Source organism: Myotis davidii, unplaced genomic scaffold (genome assembly GCF_000327345.1).
Source record: "Myotis davidii unplaced genomic scaffold, ASM32734v1 scaffold743, whole genome shotgun sequence".
Classification (NCBI taxonomy): domain Eukaryota; kingdom Metazoa; phylum Chordata; class Mammalia; order Chiroptera; family Vespertilionidae; genus Myotis; species Myotis davidii.
The window spans coordinates 1753222-1775039 of record NW_006296221.1 but is presented as its reverse complement, the minus strand read 5'-3'; the positions used below and the strand labels follow the sequence as shown (position 1 = coordinate 1775039).

At 36.3% G+C, this 21818-nt stretch overlaps 1 protein-coding gene across 1 annotated transcript in view; it reads right to left on the bottom strand.

Annotated features, from left to right (window-relative positions):
• Positions 1-486: 486 nt before the first annotated feature.
• SEPSECS (Sep (O-phosphoserine) tRNA:Sec (selenocysteine) tRNA synthase) overlaps positions 487-21818 on the bottom strand; it is a 33930-nt gene continuing 12598 nt past the window's right edge. Inside the window, exons 6-11 of the mRNA XM_006771039.2 lie at positions 20371-20473; positions 13426-13555; positions 13204-13295; positions 4832-4925; positions 3079-3169; positions 487-1732 (exon numbers count right to left, since the gene is read on the bottom strand). Coding sequence (XP_006771102.1) covers positions 1429-1732; positions 3079-3169; positions 4832-4925; positions 13204-13295; positions 13426-13555; positions 20371-20473 — 814 coding nt within the window. The 3' untranslated portion in view covers positions 487-1428. The remainder of the gene's footprint in view (positions 1733-3078; positions 3170-4831; positions 4926-13203; positions 13296-13425; positions 13556-20370; positions 20474-21818) is intronic.

Below are 21818 nucleotides of genomic sequence, written 5' to 3'. Positions count from 1 at the left end.
TATGTTCAATGGATGTCAATAAGTCTTCAGATAAGGATATGTTCAAAGTGGTTTCAAAGGAATTCTTAGAACCTTTACTACACCGATAAACAGGTCTGCAAAGTCCCCAAATTATTTGTCCACAAGATCTTTTATTCCCATGAGCACCTCTTAGGAACAACACATCACAGAGCAGGACTTTAGAAACACAGCTTCACCATTTGGTGTATTCAGAAGCTCCACTAATTCCTCAGACTAGGAGACATCAGTCTGTTTCTTCAATGACACAAATAATTGTTACAGCCAATAGGTCTGGAATTTCAGACTCAGAAAGTGAACATGTGGGCAGGGTCGGGTGTGGCAGGGATACACCTGTTTATCACACTACATCATTTTCACTTCCCTAGCAATATATGTTCAGAAATACCCCTAGTTAACCACTCTTTCTAATGGCTGTGCACAACACCTGGGCACACTAACCAATATTCGAAGGCTGCTTAAAGCAAAAACAGTGAAATAAAGTTTTCATTTACACAAATGGAAAGATGCACAAGTGCCATATAAAACAATTTATAATTACATATTTAGAACTGGTAACGCTGGTTATTACCCAGAAGTCTATACCATATAGACAGATAACACTTTAGAGCTATCTTCTTTGAAGCATTACTGAATAATTAAAGTTGCTATGGAAAATTCTTCCCTTGAGGAGTTAGTTTACTTTAGAGCAGTGTTTCTCAACCTCAGCACTACTGAGATTAGGAGTTGGATAATTCTTTGTTTTGGAAAGTTGTCTTGTCCACTATAGGATGTTAGATGTCAATAGCATCCCACCAGTCATAACAACCAAAAATATCCCAGATATAAGCAAAAATGTCCCAGATATTTGCTTGGATATAAGCAACTCATCCCCAATTGAGAACCAATGCTGTTGAGAGAAAATTAAAGCTTACCCCTTGACTACACTTCTCTGGGAAGTGTCCATTTTACAGGCACACTGTGACTTGCATACATCCACAAACATCTAGAAATTAGTAGCGTTAGAGATCTTTCTAAATTCTGTGTGATCAGAAACAAAAGTAATTTGTGAATGGTAGAGAGTAGTTAGGAAGAAACAGTCTACACATTTCAAAAAGTATTATGGTAATTTTACTGCTCTTATATTAGTAAAAATTATCTGACTCATAATGCTTAACTGACAAATATTTTCACAATTAGAAAAATGCTAATTGTGTGTTATAATCCATTAAGGATCATAATGCTTGAGGCTATCTAAGAATAAAAAATGTAACAATCATTAATGGCTAAATCAGGCCATATTCTATTCCTTGACCAAACATTCTCCATGACATTCTCAATTCAAAAATTTCAAGACTTGTCTTTAAACTGCTTGCTTATGCTGTCACCTCATCATTTCTTTCAAATTATCAAAAAGAAACCCTTCACATGTCATGAAGAAGAATCCTCAAACTTGTCAAGAGATACATTCTCTAGTTTTAAACCCATTTCATCAATAACCACATCTTCAGTTTTGTCATTGTCAACTCCAGATCCATCACTCTCTCTATTTTGTTCTTTTCTTACTATCTTGAAACACTTGTCCAGTCTCTTTATGAACAAGTCCACATCCTGTGTCTTCATTCCGATGGCTGACGCAGCATTGAGGTAGGCACAAGGATAATCATTTGTATGTGACATGAAGCCTCGGAAAGTGTAGCCACTCACAGTTTGCACAGCCCCAAGAGGCACAACTCTAAAATGAAAACAATTTACCAATTTGATATGTCTGGTGGTATTAGAGTATCACCCACAAACAAAAGACAGCTATGTTACTAAGCCTTACACCTACTTCTTAAGAAGTTTATAAACAGTCATAAATCATGGTCTATGAAGAAAGACTGTCAGCCTTAAACTAAACAGTATACAACACACTCATTTTTACATGGAAAAGTGATTAATATTTACTTATCTCCTATTAAAGAGGTACAAACTCTAGGGATTGCAGACACCCATACATCTTCTTCAAAGAGTTAAAAGAAAATTGTTTTCGTAGCAAATATGGAATCTGACTTCACATATATATAAACTTTAACGGAATGGTGGAACTAGTACATCAAAATCACTTTGATTAACTGCCATGTATCACCTCAAATAATCACAAACTAAAATTACACCTATCTGATCAGTGCTATGCAATAAGAGTTTTAAAGCAAGGATCCAAAAGAAATTATGTAACTGCTTACAGTGGGGCAGTGGTCAGCAATCAGTAATGGCACACACATTTTTTTTAAGCTTGATTTCATTGGCACACTTGACATAAGCAGATTTCTAAGAGTCCTTTTTTATTTCTCAAAGAAGTCAATTAAGATAAACAAACATAAAGACAAATAGTGGCAACACTAAAAACAAAGCTAAGAAAACCATTTTAGAAGCATCAAACTATGTTGTGTTATATCAAGGAAAAAGCTGAATTCATCTAAGATTTTTTTTATTTTAAAAAGTTGTCCTTTGATGTGAAATCTCTAACCTCTGGTAGTCCGAGGAAAGTAATAGAAGAATGTAAATAAGAATACTTAGAACAAGGTATTTCTTTTCAAGTCATTCTTCTTTGACACCATCAAATTAAAAATGAAATTAATTTTTAAACCAGTTACATAAAGGAGCAAAATGTACATTTTTCAAAGACAGTACTTAGACAAGAATTACATAACCTTTTTAGTTTAGGACATGAGCTTTTCCTTAAAAACACTTTCACTTAAATTTAGTAATGAAAATGACATTTCTAACACCGTTAAGTGACATCACTGAAGATTATCTAACAAAAAAAAATAAAGACAAACATAGAGAGGTAAAGAACTTTTGTTTCTGTATGTCTACTAAAACAAACAAGATTCATATCTTTCTGTGTCTATTTGAAGTGTAGGCAGTCCACAGGTGGGCATATAATAGACTTATAGATTCTCGACCTCAATATTTATTCCACAATGAATTCTCAGGGGTAGTTCAGCATATACTTAGGGGACTATTGTTAAAGAAAGGTACTTTATTAGCCAAATAATTTAAAAAGCCAAATCAATCCAAGCTTTTAAGCATAATTACCTGGCTCCAGAAACCTGTCTGGTAAAAAGCATTGAGCCAAGCTGAGTGACAGCTTTGTCACGGTGCTCATCTAGTGTCTTAAGTGTCATAGCTGAAAAAGAAAAAAGCACCACAGTGAGCCTTGGTTCACCAGCAAAAAACCACTCAAAAAACAACACTTAATAATGAAGACATTACTTTTGTGTGTGTTAAAATACACATAACATGAAATTTACCATGTTAGCAATTTTTAGGGTATGTTCAGTATTGTTAAATACAGTTACATTGCTGTGCAACCACCATTCATCCATCCATCCCTATAATCCTTATAATTTTGTAAAACTGGAACTGTATACCTTTTTTGAACCGCTGCAACCACCATTATACTTCCTATCTCTATGATTTTAACTGCTCTAAGTACCTCATATAAATGAAATCACTCAGTATTTGTCTCTTTGTAACTAGTTTATTTCACAGGGACATTACTTTGTATTCATTGTCAAGTGGCATGATTGGTATGCACTTAATAAATTATAGTAAGGATTTGTTTGCATATCAGACAAAAATACATTAATATAAATTAACATACTCAGAATGTCTGTATCACTTCTCTAAAGAGTGAATTTTCCAATTAAACAGATGAAACTATGACATGATCAATATGGCAGTTTAGTCAAATTCAACCATGTTTTAAGAACTTGTAAAATGAGAAAGTGGGATATATTTCAGCACATATAAAATATTAAATAAGATCAACTTCTGCAAATGAAAATGAAAATTATCTTTATGAGATTATGTGAGTAAACTGCACTCTGTTCATAGCACCAATCACTGATACTAGGTAACATTTCCTAAGGATGGACTTACCATACTAGGTAGTTTACAAATATAATCTCAACCATTCTTTAATAATTTTGCACGTGAGGATTATTATCTCTATTTTATAGATGGGAAAGGAAGTTAGGAGCTAGTACATGGTAGAATTGGGATTCAAATTATACCACATCACCTTCTATAGCATCTACATAAATTATAAACCAACAAAGGACTGGCTGGGCCAAATAGTTCTCCATGGAAGCCATTCCTGAAAAAGGTTTAAGTGACAAATGACTATTTACTAACCTTCCTCAGATATACCTGAAATATGAAGCATATTACACTGCACATATTCACAAAGTAAAAGGAATATAATGAAGCTTACAAGTTACTTAAATGCATAAAAGTCAACATTCATATTATGCTATTCAGCAGTTCTTGTCTACATGACAAAAATCATAGCCCCTACACAAAGAAAATTATCATAAATGTAGAATTTGCTAACACAGAGATGCTCAAGAAAACAAACAATAATAGCATTAAAAACAACATAAGAATAGCTTTAACTTCTAATATTATGGTGTTTGTTAACTGACAGAAATTTTTAATATTTATATCGAGTTCTTACTAGCAACCAAATGATTTTCATTAGAAGCAGGAGTTAAAGTATTATTTTCTGTCTATTTGCTATAATACTTAATGTTGATTTGGATTCTTTCAGAATATAGTTTTTTTTTAATCTTAGAAATACATTAAAGCATTTCAAAAGGCTAACTAAACCTTTTCAATTTTACAAATTAATACTGTAATAAATTTAGAAATATCATTGTAACCAGAAGGAATTCATACTCATCTAGAAATACCAGCTTCCTGCTGGGGATGGTTCAGAAGTGCTGATTTTCCTTTTATTTTATTTTTTTTATTTATTTATTTTTTCCTTTTAAAGGAAAAAAATTACCTAAAGATATGGGGTTGTGAGGTGTATGCAGCAGTCTTTCATCGTAGGCTTCGGCCAGCTTCTTCAGTTGGATAGACAAATATGAAAACATTTCCTGCAATAAGAAAATGTTACACTTGAAAATCATATATAAGTATGTATTGAAACCTGCCAAATTTAATAAGACAAAATCTGACTGGTGTCAAGTCTGTGATATAAATTAAATTAAACTCATTCATGTGCCCCAGGAGCAATTCTTTACTTTGCTGCACTATAGTGAGATCCAAAGCTGCCACAATTATCAGAAACCACAGGATTTAGGTAAAGAAGGCGATGAACCAGCACATTTCCTGCTTTGGGGCTATCATGTATCCGTCACAAATTCATCCTCTTTTCAGAACCTCCAGGGCTCCTGCTCTAGTCCAAGTAGCTGTCGATCTCTGCCCTGGACCACAACAATACATTCTAAATGATTTCCCTGCCGCCCTTCCAGCCCCTCGACAATCTGTTCTACACACAGAATGGTCTTTTAAAAGCATAAATCAGACCATGTCCCTCCCAATGACTACCTCCTGTAAGGATAAAAATACAAACTCTTCACCCATAAGGCCCTGAACGATCTGGCTCAGCCAACCAGCACAACTCAGCAACTTACTACAGTGCCAGCCACATCAGCCTCCTTTCCAACAGCTGAACAGGCCAAGCTCATTCTAGCATCAGAACCTTCATGCCTGCTTCCCCTGGACTCAGAAGCTCTTCTCCAGTCATCCCGTGAGTGGTCCCTTTTGACAGAGACTAAGGAGACCTTCCTTTATTACTTCCCCATTAAAGTTGCTCGAAGACTGTCCATTCTCAACTCTCAATCTCATTCCAACATCATCACTTATTTTGGTGTATTATACTTATCACAACCTGAAATTATCTCATTTATTTGCTTAAATGAATACTGCCTATGACAATTTACTAGAATGGAAAAACTCCCTGAAAGGAAGGACTCTGACTTCTTCACCACTGTTTCCTCAACACCAAGAAAAATGTGCCAAGCTCTTAGAATGAAAGTAACTTAGGAAGAGGTACTTTAAAAATGCATTTCTTGTAAATCATATAAACTTAATATTAACAACTCTCTAAACTCAATTTAAAAAAGAGCAACTAAATATTGTATTCATGATCCTACTCTAGAGAACAATGCACAGCTAATAGTAGAAAATAAAGGAAAAAACATTTTTATAAGTACAAAATTTCATGTGCACATATAAGAAGTGGGAGTCCAACCAAGTTACATATAATATTAAGTTGGCAACTGTGTGACCTAAAATTATACTTTTTTCTCCTAGTAAGCCCTTTCCAAAGTTTTGAAATGAAAATCTGTCCGCAAAAGTCTGCCCCTGAACAACCCATTTGCACTGACCTCCTCCAGCCAAAGTCAAAACCTATAAAGTCTGTACACCTAAGAGCCCAGGGCCAACAAAGTACCCTGATGTGGAGATGGCAGGAAATGATGCTTCTCTAATTCCCAAGGTCACAAAAGCTGCTTCCGTTTTCTGTAAGGTAAGGGTTGCAGAGTCTGATCCCACACTGGGACTCAGAATAGCTTTTTCATGTCTAAAGCACATAGACGACTAAGTCCAACTTTGTTAGGTAAAGATTAAGAGAAGAGAAAAATGTCTACCAAGTTTATAAACTATTAATGAACCTACTGAAGACCACAAAACAATGTTGACACAATATATTTTATATGCTGACCTGAAATTTTTTTTAGCTAATTGTTGTTCTTGAATTTTTAGGGTATAAGATCAATCTCAGCATGTCAGAAATACGAGATCTTACATCACTAAAAGAAATTGATATTTTTATATTTAAAAGTTAACATCCACATTTGTCATATCTATTGAGCATGTAGAGAAATATTTAAGGAGACAAATGTTATCACCAGAAACAGAAAAAAAAATGTTGTGATAGGTATCTTTTTTTTTTAACTTAATTTTTATTGTTGACACTATTACAGATGTTTTCATTCCCTTCCCCACCTTTACCCACTTCCACCCAACACTCGCCAGACCCCTTCCCTCTGGCCATCACCACACTCGTGGTAGATATCTTTCCTTAGACATATAAACATTTCTGATCCCTCCTTCTTAAACTAGTTTCAATATTCACTTCAGAAGGTGAAACAACAAAATAGAATAAAGAAGTTAAGAGTTTTCCAGCAACTGAAACAATTCATAATCTTTCAGCACGCCAGTGTTAAAAAAGTCACGTTTTAATTTAGATATTGATTTTTTCATCTCTATTACAAGCCAAAGTCTTAATCTGCACCTGTCTCTTATTCTTATAAATCGACCTCTGAGCAGAAATAAATCTGACAGTCCAGAAATACCTTTCACAGACTCCTAAGTTCCCCCCCTCCAATAGAAACAAGAAAACAACACATTTTAGAATTGAAGTCCAATTTGAAATATTATTCTACCTAGTATGGCTGCCACAGTAATCACCAATGTGGTCACACTTATAGACACAACTGACCTTGAACCACACAGATTTGAACTGTACAAAGCCACATACATGCAAATTGTTTTCAATAAATACAGTCAGCCCTTATCGCAAGTTCACATCCACAATTAAACCAACCACAAGTAGAAAAAAGTATTTCGATCCATGGTTTGGAATCTGTGGATAGGGAGGGCCTACTGTATACATTGCTCTATGCCCTTTTATATAGGAGGGATGTGGGCATCTGCAGATTTTTATATGAGGGGAGGGGTCCTAGAACCAACCACCACAGACACCAACAGCCCACTGTAGTTAAGTTTTAGAAGAATCAAAAGTTATACATGGGTTTTGAACTACACAGGGTGTTGGCACTCCTAACCCCCATATTGTTCAACTGTACTTAATTTGTACTTAGCTACTTCTAAAAAGAGAAATGTTTCCTTAGTAACACCCCTAGTGGTGCTTTTAAACTTATTACTGCATACATGTCAATTAAAAAACTGAGATTTTTTCCCAATGTTCAATTGGGAAAATACTTTAACACATCAGTTTTAACACATCAGTTAGAACTAAATTAGTTCTATCAATCACTTGCTAATACCACTAGAATTCAGTTTTAACTGCAGCTAACATTAGGATAAAAATCTTTAAACAGTAAGCATAATACTAAGGTAACTAAATCTCATATCACTACTATGGGAGTAATCAGAAAAAAAAAGAAAATATTTATGAATCAAGTTCACATCCATCTGCAAGTATTTATAGTATCTCTACTCTGTATAAAGGGTTATGAGAGGTAATCCAATAAGCAAAGAGGCTTAAATTATCTGAAAGCACGATATACTGAATACTACAATATTCCACATATTAAGGTCCTAAATGTTCTCCCATTAATATCACTACCTTTAAAATAGATCGTTTAGGAGACTGTACCATTATTTCCTACACTAATACTTAGCTAAGCAGTTTTTTACCTGATATATTAAAGGCACTACAGAACCTGCTTGGCTTTTTTTTTGCTACAGTTAAATCTATAGCTGACATTTATTATAAAATACTTCTGTAAAGGGAGAAATTTATTAGCACCCCAAGCAAATATATAGAGAGAGATTGTACTTAAAAGAAATGAAATATTATTGATTTTCTATGTCATTTTTGCTGTATTTAACTTAATTTTAAAAGACTCTTCACTACAGATAAACTGAGCTGTATACCTGAATGCTAATGTCAGCTATATTTTCAGAATAAAAATACAAAACTTTACACCATAGTTCAAGATGTTAATGGAGGAGAAGTTGAATTATATTAAGCATTACCTTTCCTATGGCCTTTTGTAAATTGATTTGCAGTCATGAAGCCCAACATTCAGCCTACCCCTCCCCATAACCCAAAGTTGTGCATAATTCACTGTTTTAATGAAAAAGGTCTTATGCAATCATGTTTTTTAAAACATACTGTTTCATGTTCAGCTTAAGATATAAATAGAACTTTGCATATTACTACAGTATGCCTCACAAGGTGGGTAATACATCAAAAGGAAAACATAACAAATAGTCGAATCTTTCATTGATAACATGAAAAGATGGATGGAAAACCGGCTGCAAAGATGTCCATATTTGAAGGTAACAGTACAAATGCAATGTGCTGCTCTCTATGACTGTGGCCAAATTAAAGGATCTAGACACACTCCGCAGTCTTTGCATCCCAGGCTAAAGTACAGCTTTCAAACTCTTCTGTTGTGGCCCCACGTACAGGCCTGAAATCTCATGCTTTTGGTGAGATTCAACTACTCCACGTTTAGGGCTGCAGATCTTCTAATGTTTCCAAACCCAGCTTTGCTGTAGAACATTGTTTGGCCTAGATGTCTGATGTTCTTTTATAATGTAGTTTATCCTCCAAGTGTCAACTACAAATTCCAGCCCCTGGAGCAGCCATTCGCTGCCATCCTCTTCTGCACTTGTCCAATTCAGCAGATATTTGCAACCATGATTACCTGCCTGACCTGTCAACAAAGCACTCTTCTAAAAGGAAAGCTAAGCAGAATGGTCTTCTCCAGCAAAACAGAGGAGGATAAACTTCTAAGACTGATCTTTCTGTTTGCTTAGAGAAACTCAAAGAAACAGTCTCTTAAATTTAACCTCTTTCCTTAAAGGCTGTTTCAGTTAAATTCCTGGTCATTTCTCCCATCAATGAAGCAGTGTGTCGATCCAGAAGGGGCTGAGGGCAAAGAGGCTCAATTCACACACATAGTTCCACTTCCTCTGATCCTTTCACCCTTCAAAAGAGACAGCTTGAGAAGGAATGGCTTCAAGCTGAGTTCTTGTCTGCCTCTACTGTGAGAAAGATAAAGCCTTATCTGAAAAGATATACTAGATGAAATAACCTCTAAAAATATCATTCTGGTGAATAAGGGCACAGAATAAAAAAATTCCAAGTTCTCTTTTAACACTCCTTTTTTTAGTACGCAATAACACCAATAATATAAAAAGGAGCTCTCAGTGATGGTATATAAATAGCTCTGGCTGGAACAAAATAGCTTTGCCTCAGCTTCTCCAGAGCTGAACCAATAAACTATCACGATTAAATTTTCACAGTTCAAAAGCAAGTCCATTTAAACAATAGAGGCTCTTACTTCTGAAACAAATCCAATAAAAAAACAATATTTATGCTACATATATGCAATTATGGTTTATGGAGGACATCGACATTTTTCAATGAAAAGACTTGCCTGTTGAATGAAGTTGTAAAAGAACAATTTTATTTACTTACAGTGACAGAGTTCTCAAATGAGCATTCTAATACTTGAAGTCTACTACTGCAGATAAACTGTATTCTAAGTCTCTATTAAAAAAATTTTAAATAAAACCAATTAACACAGAACAGAGCCTTTGGAGTTTTACATACCTCCACTAGATAAGAATGGGGCAGTCACAAGATCATCATTTTTATGGCTTAAGTGCCTAGTACAGAGCAGGCAAACACTCCCCTGATACTGGAAGCAGTGAGAGCAGAGTGGTGAGACAGAAAGTAGAGATGGTAGCACCACCTTAACCTGAGTTTCAGTGGCAGTTCTGGCACTTACATGTGGTCCCTGAGCAAGTACTTAACTTTTCTGAGCCTCAATTCCATTTGTAAAATGGGAATAATGCCTACCTCAGAAACTTAGTCTGAGTAATATGAAATAATGAATATAATAAACCTAGCAGAGTTTCTGGAATACAGCATACATTCATAAAAATGTTTTCCCCATCCACCTACTTTTCCCTTAGCCTAAAAGAGGTTTCATGTTAAAATAACGAACATTACCTAGCTGGACTCCTATAGACTCATACTAATACCCGGTAGCTACAATCCTATCCTTATTCTATCCCTGTTTATTCCACTGTACTCTATCTAGTTAAAAAGAACAGAACAGCCCTAACTGGTTTGGCTCAGTGGATAGAGTGTCAGCCTGTGGACTGAAGGGTCCCAGGTTTGATTCCGGTCAAGGGCATATACCAGTACCTCGGTTGCAGGCACATCCCCAGAAGGGGGTGTACAGTAGGCAGCTGATGGATGTTTCTTTATCAGTGTTTCTAACTCTCTATCCCTCTCCCTTCCTCTCTGTGAAAAATCAATAAAATATACTTTTTAAAAAGGAAAAGAACAAAGTTCTAGGTGTTACATGAGAGCTGCCGCTTGCCATCTGACAGAGGTAGAAATGGATGAGGTAGCATGAAATTGAAGAGACCATCATATTAAATTTTTCAGCCTTACAAAATGTTTGACTTATAAATTACCAATGTGACTTGTACTCGATTATTAAACTACAGGCCAATTACCATGATTATAATGCCATGGCCCAGGAAATAACTATTTTATTTTAAGAAATATTTACAGTTTTTTAAAACCAGAAGTGGTCTGAGATAGTTGATTCTTTTACAAACAAGAAAATAAAATCTGCAAATTCAAGTACCTCTTTCATAGAGAAACAACTAGTTAGGAAAGAGCTAAGACCCACTGGTATCTGATACAACTAAACTTCGAGGTAACAGTTAACCTCATGTACAAACAAAAGCTTCATCTGTCCTTTGAAGAAGGTTCCTTGAAGATTTTGAGGTCTTCTCTTGGCTACTACAATCTATGGCTATGATGATTACTTTATGAGAGTTTATCAAACTGAAGTTCTATTCTAATCATTTAAATTTTTTTCTCAGGTTTATCAAGGAATGATTTACATACAGTAAAATTTCAAATGTCCACTTTTCAGGTGTCCACTTCTATTAATTTTGAAAAACATATTAACAGTCATTAAACTACTTCCACAATTTATCACAATAGTTCCCTCCCCCAACCCAAGTCACTGGCAACAATTCATCCTTTTTCTGTCCTGATATTTCTTGCCTTTTCCAGCATGGCATATAAATGAAACCATACAAAAAATATGGAGAACTTAAAAAAAAATTTTTTGAGAACTTAAAAAAAAATTTTAAGTTTTTAAAAAATGTAGAACTTTTGAGTTTGATTTATTTCATTTAGCATAGTGCATTTGAGAAGCATTATGCTGTTGAATATATTAGTAAGTCTGTTCCTTTTTATTGCCGTGTATGTATGTACCACAATTTGTTTATACACCAGATGATGGACATTTGAGTTATTTCCAGGTTTTGGCAATTAAGAATAAAATCATTATAAACACCGATGTCTAGATTTTTGTATAGGCGTAAATTTTCATTTCTCTTAAGTAGTAAGAGGTAGGATGGTTAGTTTACATGGTAAGTGAATGTTTAACTTTATAAGAAACTGCCAAAGTGTTTTCCAAAGTTGCTGTACCATCAGCAATGTCTGAGTTCTACTTGCTTAAGATCTCAGCCAAGATTTAAAGTGTCAGGTAGCTGGGGGGTTTTTTGGTTTTTTTTATAGTAGCCTTTTTAATAGGTGTGTATGTAATGGTATCTCACTGTGGGTTTAATTTGCATTTCCCTAATGACTAATGATACTTAGCATCTTCTCTTATTCACGTAAATTTTAAGAGATATCCTCACAAGTAAATAATTACTTTCCTATAGACTGAATAAATGGGGTAGGAGAACTAGGGTAAAATAGGGCACAAAAACTTTATAACTTATCCATATTCATAAAGCTACTGAGAAGATCTAATAATCAAAATATTTTAAAATATGTAAAGTATTATTAGAAAATCCAAGGTGCTATAATTACTACTAAGTACTAAAAAGTTATACAGACACAAACATTGCACCAGGGGCCTCTAGTCCTCCCAGAAGAGAAATGAATGAATCATCTTAGTCTGACTCACCCTGCCCATACTGTCTCTGTCTACAGTTTGGAGCTGTCCTGAATTAAGCCAATTTTTAGTGTTAAAGACAAAGTCCAGTTTTCAAGCACAAATGTCACTTTTCTTTTCAAAGTCAATATAACCAATGAGTTCAACATTCCAATTATGGCAAGGGATAAATTTATTATTTTAGAATGAGAAACTGGCCAACTTCTGACCTGGTTCTTCCTTCTTTGACTGATGTCTCATGCCTAAACAAGTCTCCAGGCTTCCAAAAACTAAAAAGAAAAGCCCTTTCCATTTGTCTTTCAAGAACCTCTATCTAAATGATAAATGAATTGAATTTTATTGAACTAATAAGAATCCCTGATGTAGGAGTTTCTCAAGACAAACAAAAAAAAGCAAAATCACCTGTCCAAGATTCCTCAAAGTATCTGGATAAACAGGATGACAATGACTAATTGCAAACCATCTATGGTAGTTCCAGATCAAGTATATCCCACAGGACTGTACTAGATATCTATTATCCAAAGTGATAAACCAATAGGCAAAAACACCAATGATTTGGAGTGCCATCCAAATACTAGTCAGGAGTATTAGTTTATAGCTAAAAGAAAAAGCTTACCTTTCTTTCTTTTAATAGCTTCTTATAGCCATTTGATCCAAGTGATAATAAAGTAATAAGGACATCTAAAGAAGGTGAAGCTGAAGCTCTTCCTGAAATAAGAACAAGTTACACTCAGGAGAGTAAAAAAGCTTTGGAAATTCAGATTTATTATAGTAGTCTATGTACAAATGGATTTTTGTTTATTAGGTACTTTTTCTGAAGAGCAACTAATTTATTTACCTGGATACATCTTGCTGATTTCCTGAATGAAGGAATCATTAAAGCCAGCAATTATAGCGCCACCTACTGGAACCATAAAATTTTTGTCCAAGCTCTGAACGAAAACGTCTATTCTACCAACCCGAGCCCCCTAGAATGAAATAACATGTAGTTTTACATATTCATTTCTAGAAGAAGAGACAACAATAGCTATTAATGAATAAATACCATTAAAATAATGCAGAAAATAAACAATTTCTTTGCAAAAGTACCAGTAATATATTTTTAAGTATTATGAGTTTTTAAATGTTCATCCTTATATGTGTAAGAGCACTTTATAGTTTACAACCTGCTTTCACACAAAAATCATTGAATCTTCACAACAACACTGTTAGAAAGGCAGGGTTTCAATATTAGTTCAGGTGGAAACTACAATGAAACAGAGCTTTTCACCTTAAAATTGAGTATTAGAGTGTGGATTCCTCCTGTGCCTCTCATCTCTGATCTTCTATTAGGCAATAAATGTCATCAGTGGGCCCTAAAACTATTAAGTAATTGTAAGCACCCTCTGGGAGGTTAAGATGGCCACCATAATCTAATGGACTGCAGCCACCCATGCTGCCAATCAATTAGCCACACATTGAAGTGCCACTCTTTAATTCTTAGATAACCTACTAACTGCATGATCACTCAAAGCAATAATTCTGCTCCTACCACCACTCAGATAACAAAAGAGAAAAATAAATTTTTATTTTTAACATCACCTAATGGATTTTTTTTTTGTATACTCTTGGCAATGCTTCTACATTAACTCATGATTCCTAATGTTATCATCTTAGATGATCTCATTCCACTGCAAATGAACTTCAAGTGAAAATCTAATATTCTGGTGAAAAATTGAATACTTACCAGAAATATAAAACCAACACAGTCCCCATCCAACACAATCTATGACCTTCTGTCTAATGTGCTTCAATTTTCTCCTCTTAAAAACAGAGATACTATCTAAATTTCAACTAAGATAGTTTATTTGCTTTATCTGTGGGGACAGATTTTCAATCTGTATTCAGAATCTACATTCCAACTAATATAACCGCCTTTGACCTTCAGCTTCACACTTTCTCTCCACGTCCATATCTCAGAAAGAATGGAAGCAGCAGAGAGCTGCTCTATCTCGGAGACCAGATCCAGGCAACAGGGAGAAGCTGCAAAGGCTGCAGGCTATCACATGATTAAGTCTCCACCTTCCCGTTACTCTTCTAATTCCTCATAAACTGTGATCAGAGAAAATCTCACACCACGGGAAAACAGAAGCATGTAAGACTAATAGAATAAATAACTGAAAAACATACAAGATAACAGTACATAAAATAAAGTGGAAGTTACAGTTGCCTTTTATGAACATTTAAGTACTACTGTCCAAGGCTTCCTGAGAGAAACATGAACCTAAATTGGGAGCAGAATTACCAAGAACAATCAGTGCGCCAGCCTTTGCTAAGCCCCTTCACCACTAAACACAGAAAGCCCTGAAAGGGCAGCACAGCTTGTGGCAAGGAAAGACAAGCTGGACCTAATCCCAGGAAGGGTATACAGACCTCATGCTCCATTATCAAAGAGCAGGAAAAAAGATTTGAAGGATGGAAGCGATTAAATTGAATAGGAAACACAGAAGTATGTTCTATGAAGTAAAGAGTTGCCATTTATCGGTCCATCCATTTACTCATTTATTCATAGAACAAACATGTAAGCACTTAACATTTGCCAAACATTGTTCTAGGTTCTAGGGATAGCAGCAGTGAATAATACTAACCGCTGACCCTTGAACAATGCGGGGAATAGGGGTAATGAATGCGGAGAATAACTGAAATTGGTCCTCCACATAAGCAGATTCCCAACTGCCTCATTCCAGGAGAGGATGCTGGATCACTCCATCTACTGACACCCCCCCCCCCCAAAAAAAAGATGAGGGCATTAACCAAGACCTGTCATACTTATTGTTTACTGTCTGCTTCTGCTCCATAAGGACAGGATTTTGTTGTACTCACTACTGCATCCCTAGCACCTATCCTGTTGCCAGGCACATCAGTGGGAACCCCATAAATATCTGTTGAATGAACTGACAATTAGGTCCATAAATAAGTAGTATAAGACCTACTTCTCTCAAATTCTTAATAGGCAAAGTTGCTGCTCCCTACACTTTGGATCTTTATAATCCATTCGGACTTTAAATGTCTGAATTAATTATATGTATTTTTGTAATTCTACTATATCCCCTACCCTCCATTAAGCTGTCTTAACATCCATATTCCATGAGTCTCCTAAATTAGACAGTTCAGTATATAATCGTAAGTATAGGTTCTGCAAAGCTAACTTCCTGGGGACTACATGTGCATATAGGATGTTCTGTATGCTCAGCATTAAGTTGTTTGGAGGCACTGCCCCTTAAAAAAAGAGAATCCTGACACATTTTAGTTATAGCTCTTGCTTCACTGGTTGCCTCATTATTGTAATACATGCTTCCCAAGAAAGTATTTGCAGTTTTAGTACTTTGTCTTTTAGAGCAAAATAAAAGTTTCGGATCTTGGGCAAGTCACTAAATCCAGCTGAGTTTGCTTCTTCATTTGTAGAATGAAAACAATAAGAAGTACACCTTAAATTGTTAGGTTAAGCCCCTGGTCGGCAAACTGCGGCTCTTTGGCCCCTTGATTGTGGCTCTTCCATAAAATACCACTTGTGGGCGCGCGTGTACATGGCAATTGAAACTTCGTGGCCTATGTGCAGAAGTCGGTATTTTGTGGAAGAGCCACACTCAAGGGGCCAAAGAGCCGCATGTGGCTCACGAGTTGCAGTTTACCGACCACTGGGTTAAGCTAACAAACTTGGAAAGTCTAACAGGATGCTTGGTACATGGTGGGTAATGAGTAAATAGTATATTAGTAATAAAAACCTATTAGGAAGAATTAAAGCTAACTAATTCTTTTTAGAATGACATGAAACAGCAACCAGCCCTCAACAAGATCCATGTACTTATTTGATTTAAAGGAACTGTGCCGCCCTAGCTGGTTTGGCTCAGTGGATAGAGCGTCAGCCCTGAAGGGTCCTAGATTCAATTCTGGTCAAGGGCACATGCCCAGGTTGCAGGCTCGATTCCTAGTAGGTGGCGTGCAAGAGGCAGCCATTGGATATCTCTCTCTCTCTCTCTCATTGATGTTTCTCTGCCTTCCTCTTTCTCTAAAATCGAGGCAGCCAATCAATGATTCTCTCTCATCATTGATGTTTCTATCTCTCTCTCCCTCTCCCTTTCTCTCTGAAATCAATAAAAAAAATATATTAAAAATAAATAAATAAACAAAGGAACTGTGCCATCACCTCTATTTGTGAGGGGAACTTTGGGGAAAATGTTTATGTACTGCTTTATTTTATTGTGAATAAATGATAATTTTAGAAGTTAACACAGTATCTCCAACAAGTTTTAAAAATAGCTATATTTTTTAAAATTTATCCACCGATCTTACAGTGTTATAATCTCGTTAAAATTTTAGTAAAACCATCTCATGAATGAAGAGAAGTGGTGACAGAGTACAGTATTCCTGATTCACAACTACAAGGGAAGCTCATTTTCTTTTAGTCTTAATCTCTTTGAATATGCCACCAGATTTCTAGTATTCAAAATATGTGTGAGCACCAAAACAGAGTACTTCCAGGTTAGTAAACAACATTGCAGTAAATGTAAAGGAGCCATTAAAATTATCATTATAAAACTTTATAGGCATTTAGAGATAATTTAAGTTTATGTTTAAGTTTAAAATTATATGTATTTTCACTGTTTTAAAAAGTTAAATCTAAATGTACACAATGACTGTAACTATATAAAGAGCAATAAACGTATATAAAATAAGAAAAAAGTAGATATATAGATTACTATGATTATTTGTTAAGGTAACAGGGTTATGAATTAGCTACTTTCTCACTTTTCTAAAGTTTTAGTAATGCTGATATATTTGACTTTTAAAAGAATTGAAGCTGCTAAAAATTAAGGAAAAGGGGAGAGAAGGGAGAATGAGGGAGGTGGAATAAAAATAAATCACTGAAATTAAATTATTTTTAAGATTTCCAGCATCGAGAATTATAAAACCTTCTTCTGCTACCACTCAAGGTAGATACAATCTAGTTTAGAATTGTGATGAAGCCTTTAAAAGTTAAAGAAGCCCTAGCCGGTTTGGCTCGGAGGATAGAGCATCGGCCTGTGGACTGAAGGGTACCAGTTTCGATTCTGGTCAAAGGCACATGCCCAGGTTGTGGGCTCAATCCCCAGTCGGGGGCATGCAGGAGGCAGCCGATCAATTACTCTTTCTCATCATTGATGTTTCTATCTCTCTCTCCCCTCTTCCTTCCTCTCTGAAATCAATAAAAATATATTTTAAAAACGAATTATTTTTTAAAAAGTTAAAGAATAAACACTGGCCATGTGGCTCAGGGTTGCAGGTTCGATTCCTGGTCAGGGCACATACCAGGGTTGTGGATTCGATCCCCGGTCAAGGTGAGAACAGGAGGCAATGGATCAGTGTTTCTCTCTCACTCTCAAATCAATTAAAACATACCCTTGGGTGAGGATTTTAAAAAAAAAAGTTAAGGAATAATAGAAAAGGATTCCAAGGAAATGGTAGCTCTTACAAAATACTGACATACAGTGCCTACAGAGTACTCCACCCCTGGACTTATGTAAATAAATCTATTTCCTTACTGGTTAAGCTCATTTGAGTGGGAATTTCTGTTACTTTCAGCCAATTATATCCTAACTGGTATAACCTTTGAGTAAAGAAATTAGCAAATTGGCTATTACTATCATATAAACCACATGTATATTAGAGATGATACTAGTATACACAAATAATAAAAACCAAAAAATTTACCAGATAAGATTTACTGGGCTAAGGAGCATTCACCATCACATTGGAGAAGACCACAGATAATCTGTGAATAACCTGTGTCCACATGACATTAAATCACATGTATTTCAAAACGAAATGTGATTAACATCATTATGCACCCCAATTATATAACTCATACCATATAGGGGTAATATCTATCCCTACCCTAATACAGTATGAATAATTAATCACTATAAGTAAATATAATGCTTCATTTATTCATTCCCTTTTTTCAGTAACTAAGTATTGAGTGTCAATTATGTACCAGGTACCATCCTAATTATCTATAATAATAAAAGCAAAATATGCTAATTAGACTGGATGTCCTTTTGGACGACCTTCTGGATGAAGCTGGGTCCTCAAGGGAAGCCCAGATCCCGGGTGCCTGGCAGCAGCCGGAGGGAAACTGGTGCCAGCAGTCAGGGGAAGGAAGGTCTACTCTTGCATGAATTTCATGCATCGGGCCTCTAGTTAAGGACGTAACAGTAAATAAAACAAAGTCCTTGCCCTAACAGAAACTTAATAACTTGACAATAAGAAAATAACCTATTAAATGGTAATAAGTGCTATGGAGAAAAAGAGCAAGAGGTCATCAATTTAAAGAAGCAACATTATTTTACTAGTACATACCACTAGGTAAGAACAAAACTGCCAATTAACATTATAAGATGCCAATGATTGTAAAACATCACAATTTCAGAGATGTTATAAAGTGAAAAAATGTGCACCTTAAAATCAATGAAAATGGTAAAACAAGAAAATGGGGGGAGAAATGCTGGCAAGGGAGAGGGAGGAGTTATTTTATATAAGGTGTCTGAGGAGGTCTCACTGACCTAAAAAAAAAGGTGAGGTAAGAAGTCACGTGACTCTCTAGAAGAGCAATCCAGTGAGAAGGATGAGCAAGAGCAAAAGCCTGGTGGTGTGCGCACATGTAATGTGACAGAGGAACAGAAAGGAGGCATGTGCAGTGAGACCATGGGTAAGAGGAGAGCAGTAGGAAATGAAAGCAGATGAGCTGCAGAGGCCTGAATACACAAAGCCCCGCAGGCCATGGCTGTGACTCTTATTTTGAATGGGGATGGAAAATGCAAGGATATTTTCAAAATAAGAATCCCAAAATAAGATAATTGGGATCTAGTTGATGCTTATAAAAATAAGTCAAAAACATTTTAAACTTTCTTACTCCATAGTTATATAATAGAACTAGAGGCCCGGTGCATGAAATTCCCCTCAGCCCAGCCCGCACCCTCTCCAATCTGGGACCCATGGGATTGGGCCTAAATCAGCAGTTGGACATCCCTCTCATAATCCGGGACCAATGGCTCTTAACTGCTCACCCTACCAGCCTGATCACCCCTAACCGCCTCTTTGTGCCGAACTGATTGCCCCTACCTGCCCTCCCCTGCTGCCGGCCTGGTCGCTCCCAACTGCCCCCCTGCCAGCCTGGTTGCCCCTAACTTCCCCCTCCACCCCCCGCAGACCTTGTTGCCCCTTACTGCCCCCCCTGCTGGCCTGGTCGCCCCACGCAGTCTACTGTTCAGTCGTTTGGTCATCCCTCACTAACCCCCCTGCAGGCCTTGTTGCCCCACACAGCATGCTGTTCCGTCATCCGTCTGGTTGTTTTGGTCGTGACGGCCCTTGGCTTTTTATATATTAGGATGTTTATAAATGAAGTCATTTCCAGTCTAAGATAATAAGGTAAAGTGTTTTCCTTAAATATTCATATTCAATCAATATAGTTTTAAAAATACCATAATCCAGTATATTACAAAAATGAAAATAACTCAGAAAGTTAAAAACTAAGCTCCTGAAGTATTTCTATGTTGGTTCAGACCAAAGCTATTAGTACAATTACCACTATACTACCAAAAAATGACTTTTACTAAATGAATACTGTATGCAAAATACTAATGCTCCATAAAATAGAGGGTGCTAGATAACTGTTTTTACAATATTAGATTGGAAGAAAAACAAAGGATTAATCATATATGTTAAAATCCATTTTTTTCTTGACATATTTTTAAAACTCTCTTACCTGCTGAATGAGGTGCATACACTTTGAAGATTGCAATCCATAAGCATTGTTGACAATATGTGGAACACCGTAAGAAGCACAAATCACAGCCAGTTCTTCTAATCTACAAACATAAATATATTCAATATAAAGACCCATCCATATTATGCTTTATAAATTACAGTGTGAAAACTAATATAATAGTTATTAATGTACATGAGGAAAAGATGACAAAACTGAAATTTCTACAGCAGTATTTTAGCATATAACTAGAGGCCCAGTGCACAAAAGTTTTGCACGGGTGGGGTCCCTAGGCCTGGCCGGTGATCAGGGCCGATTGGGGCCAGGCCCATCGGGGCCTGCCGGCTGGGGGGAGGAACAAAGGGACGGACATAATATAATAGTTATTAATGTACATGAGGAAAAGATGACAAAACTGAAATTTCTACAGCAGTATTTTAGCATATAACTAGAGGCCCAGTGCACAAAAGTTTTGCACGGGTGGGGTCCCTAGGCCTGGCCGGTGATCAGGGCCGATTGGGGCCAGGTCCATCGGGGCCTGCCGGCTGGGGGGAGGAACAAGGGGACGGACAGGGCACAGAAGGTTGGCTGCCAGCCCCGAGGAGGGAGCCGACCCTCAGCCCCCCTGGGAAAGGGGCTGAGTCCTCCACCACCCACCCCCGGTTCCCCATCCCAGCCCGGGGCCCGGCCCCACAATGCTCTCTGTCCAATTAATGAATTAATAAAGATAATATCTACCCCTCCAAATTAAGACTACAAAAGAATTAAGCTTAATATAAAGACATCAAAATTTTTAAATTTAATAAAACCAGAAATTCAAACATACTAATAACGATGCAGCACCACTTTCCTAAAGTTCACTCTTGTAAGAAATACTCACTATATAATACCACTGAAAAGTGGTATATGAGAATTTTACTGATAAAAAACTTCATAGATGTAAAATACTTAATACTGCACCAGGCATACAGTAAACATCCAAAAAGAGCTAGTCAAAATGAGACAGAAACAATACTATCCTCAAGGATAAATAATCTAACTAACAAATATCCATATGCTGTTTTTGGAAATGTGATTTATTTCTATCACATTAAAATTTTTCTAGATAACAAAACCATCAATGAAGAAAGAATAGGGATGTTTAATTTTTCAATGTAAATTTAAAATGTGATTGGTAAGTAATAAATAAAGCATATACAATACAAGGTGGGGCAAAACTAGGTTGGCAATTGTGAGTATGTGAAACAGTTTATTCTAATATTATTAATTACTAGAGGCCCGGTGCACAAAAATTTGTGCACTCGGAGGGGGCGGTCCCTCAGCCCAGCCTGTGCCCTCTCCCAGTCTGGGACCCCTCGGGGGATGACCATCTGCTGGCTTAGGCCTGCTCCTCGGGAGACTAGGCCTAAGCTGGCAATCAGACATCCCTCTGGCAGCCTGGCAGTCCT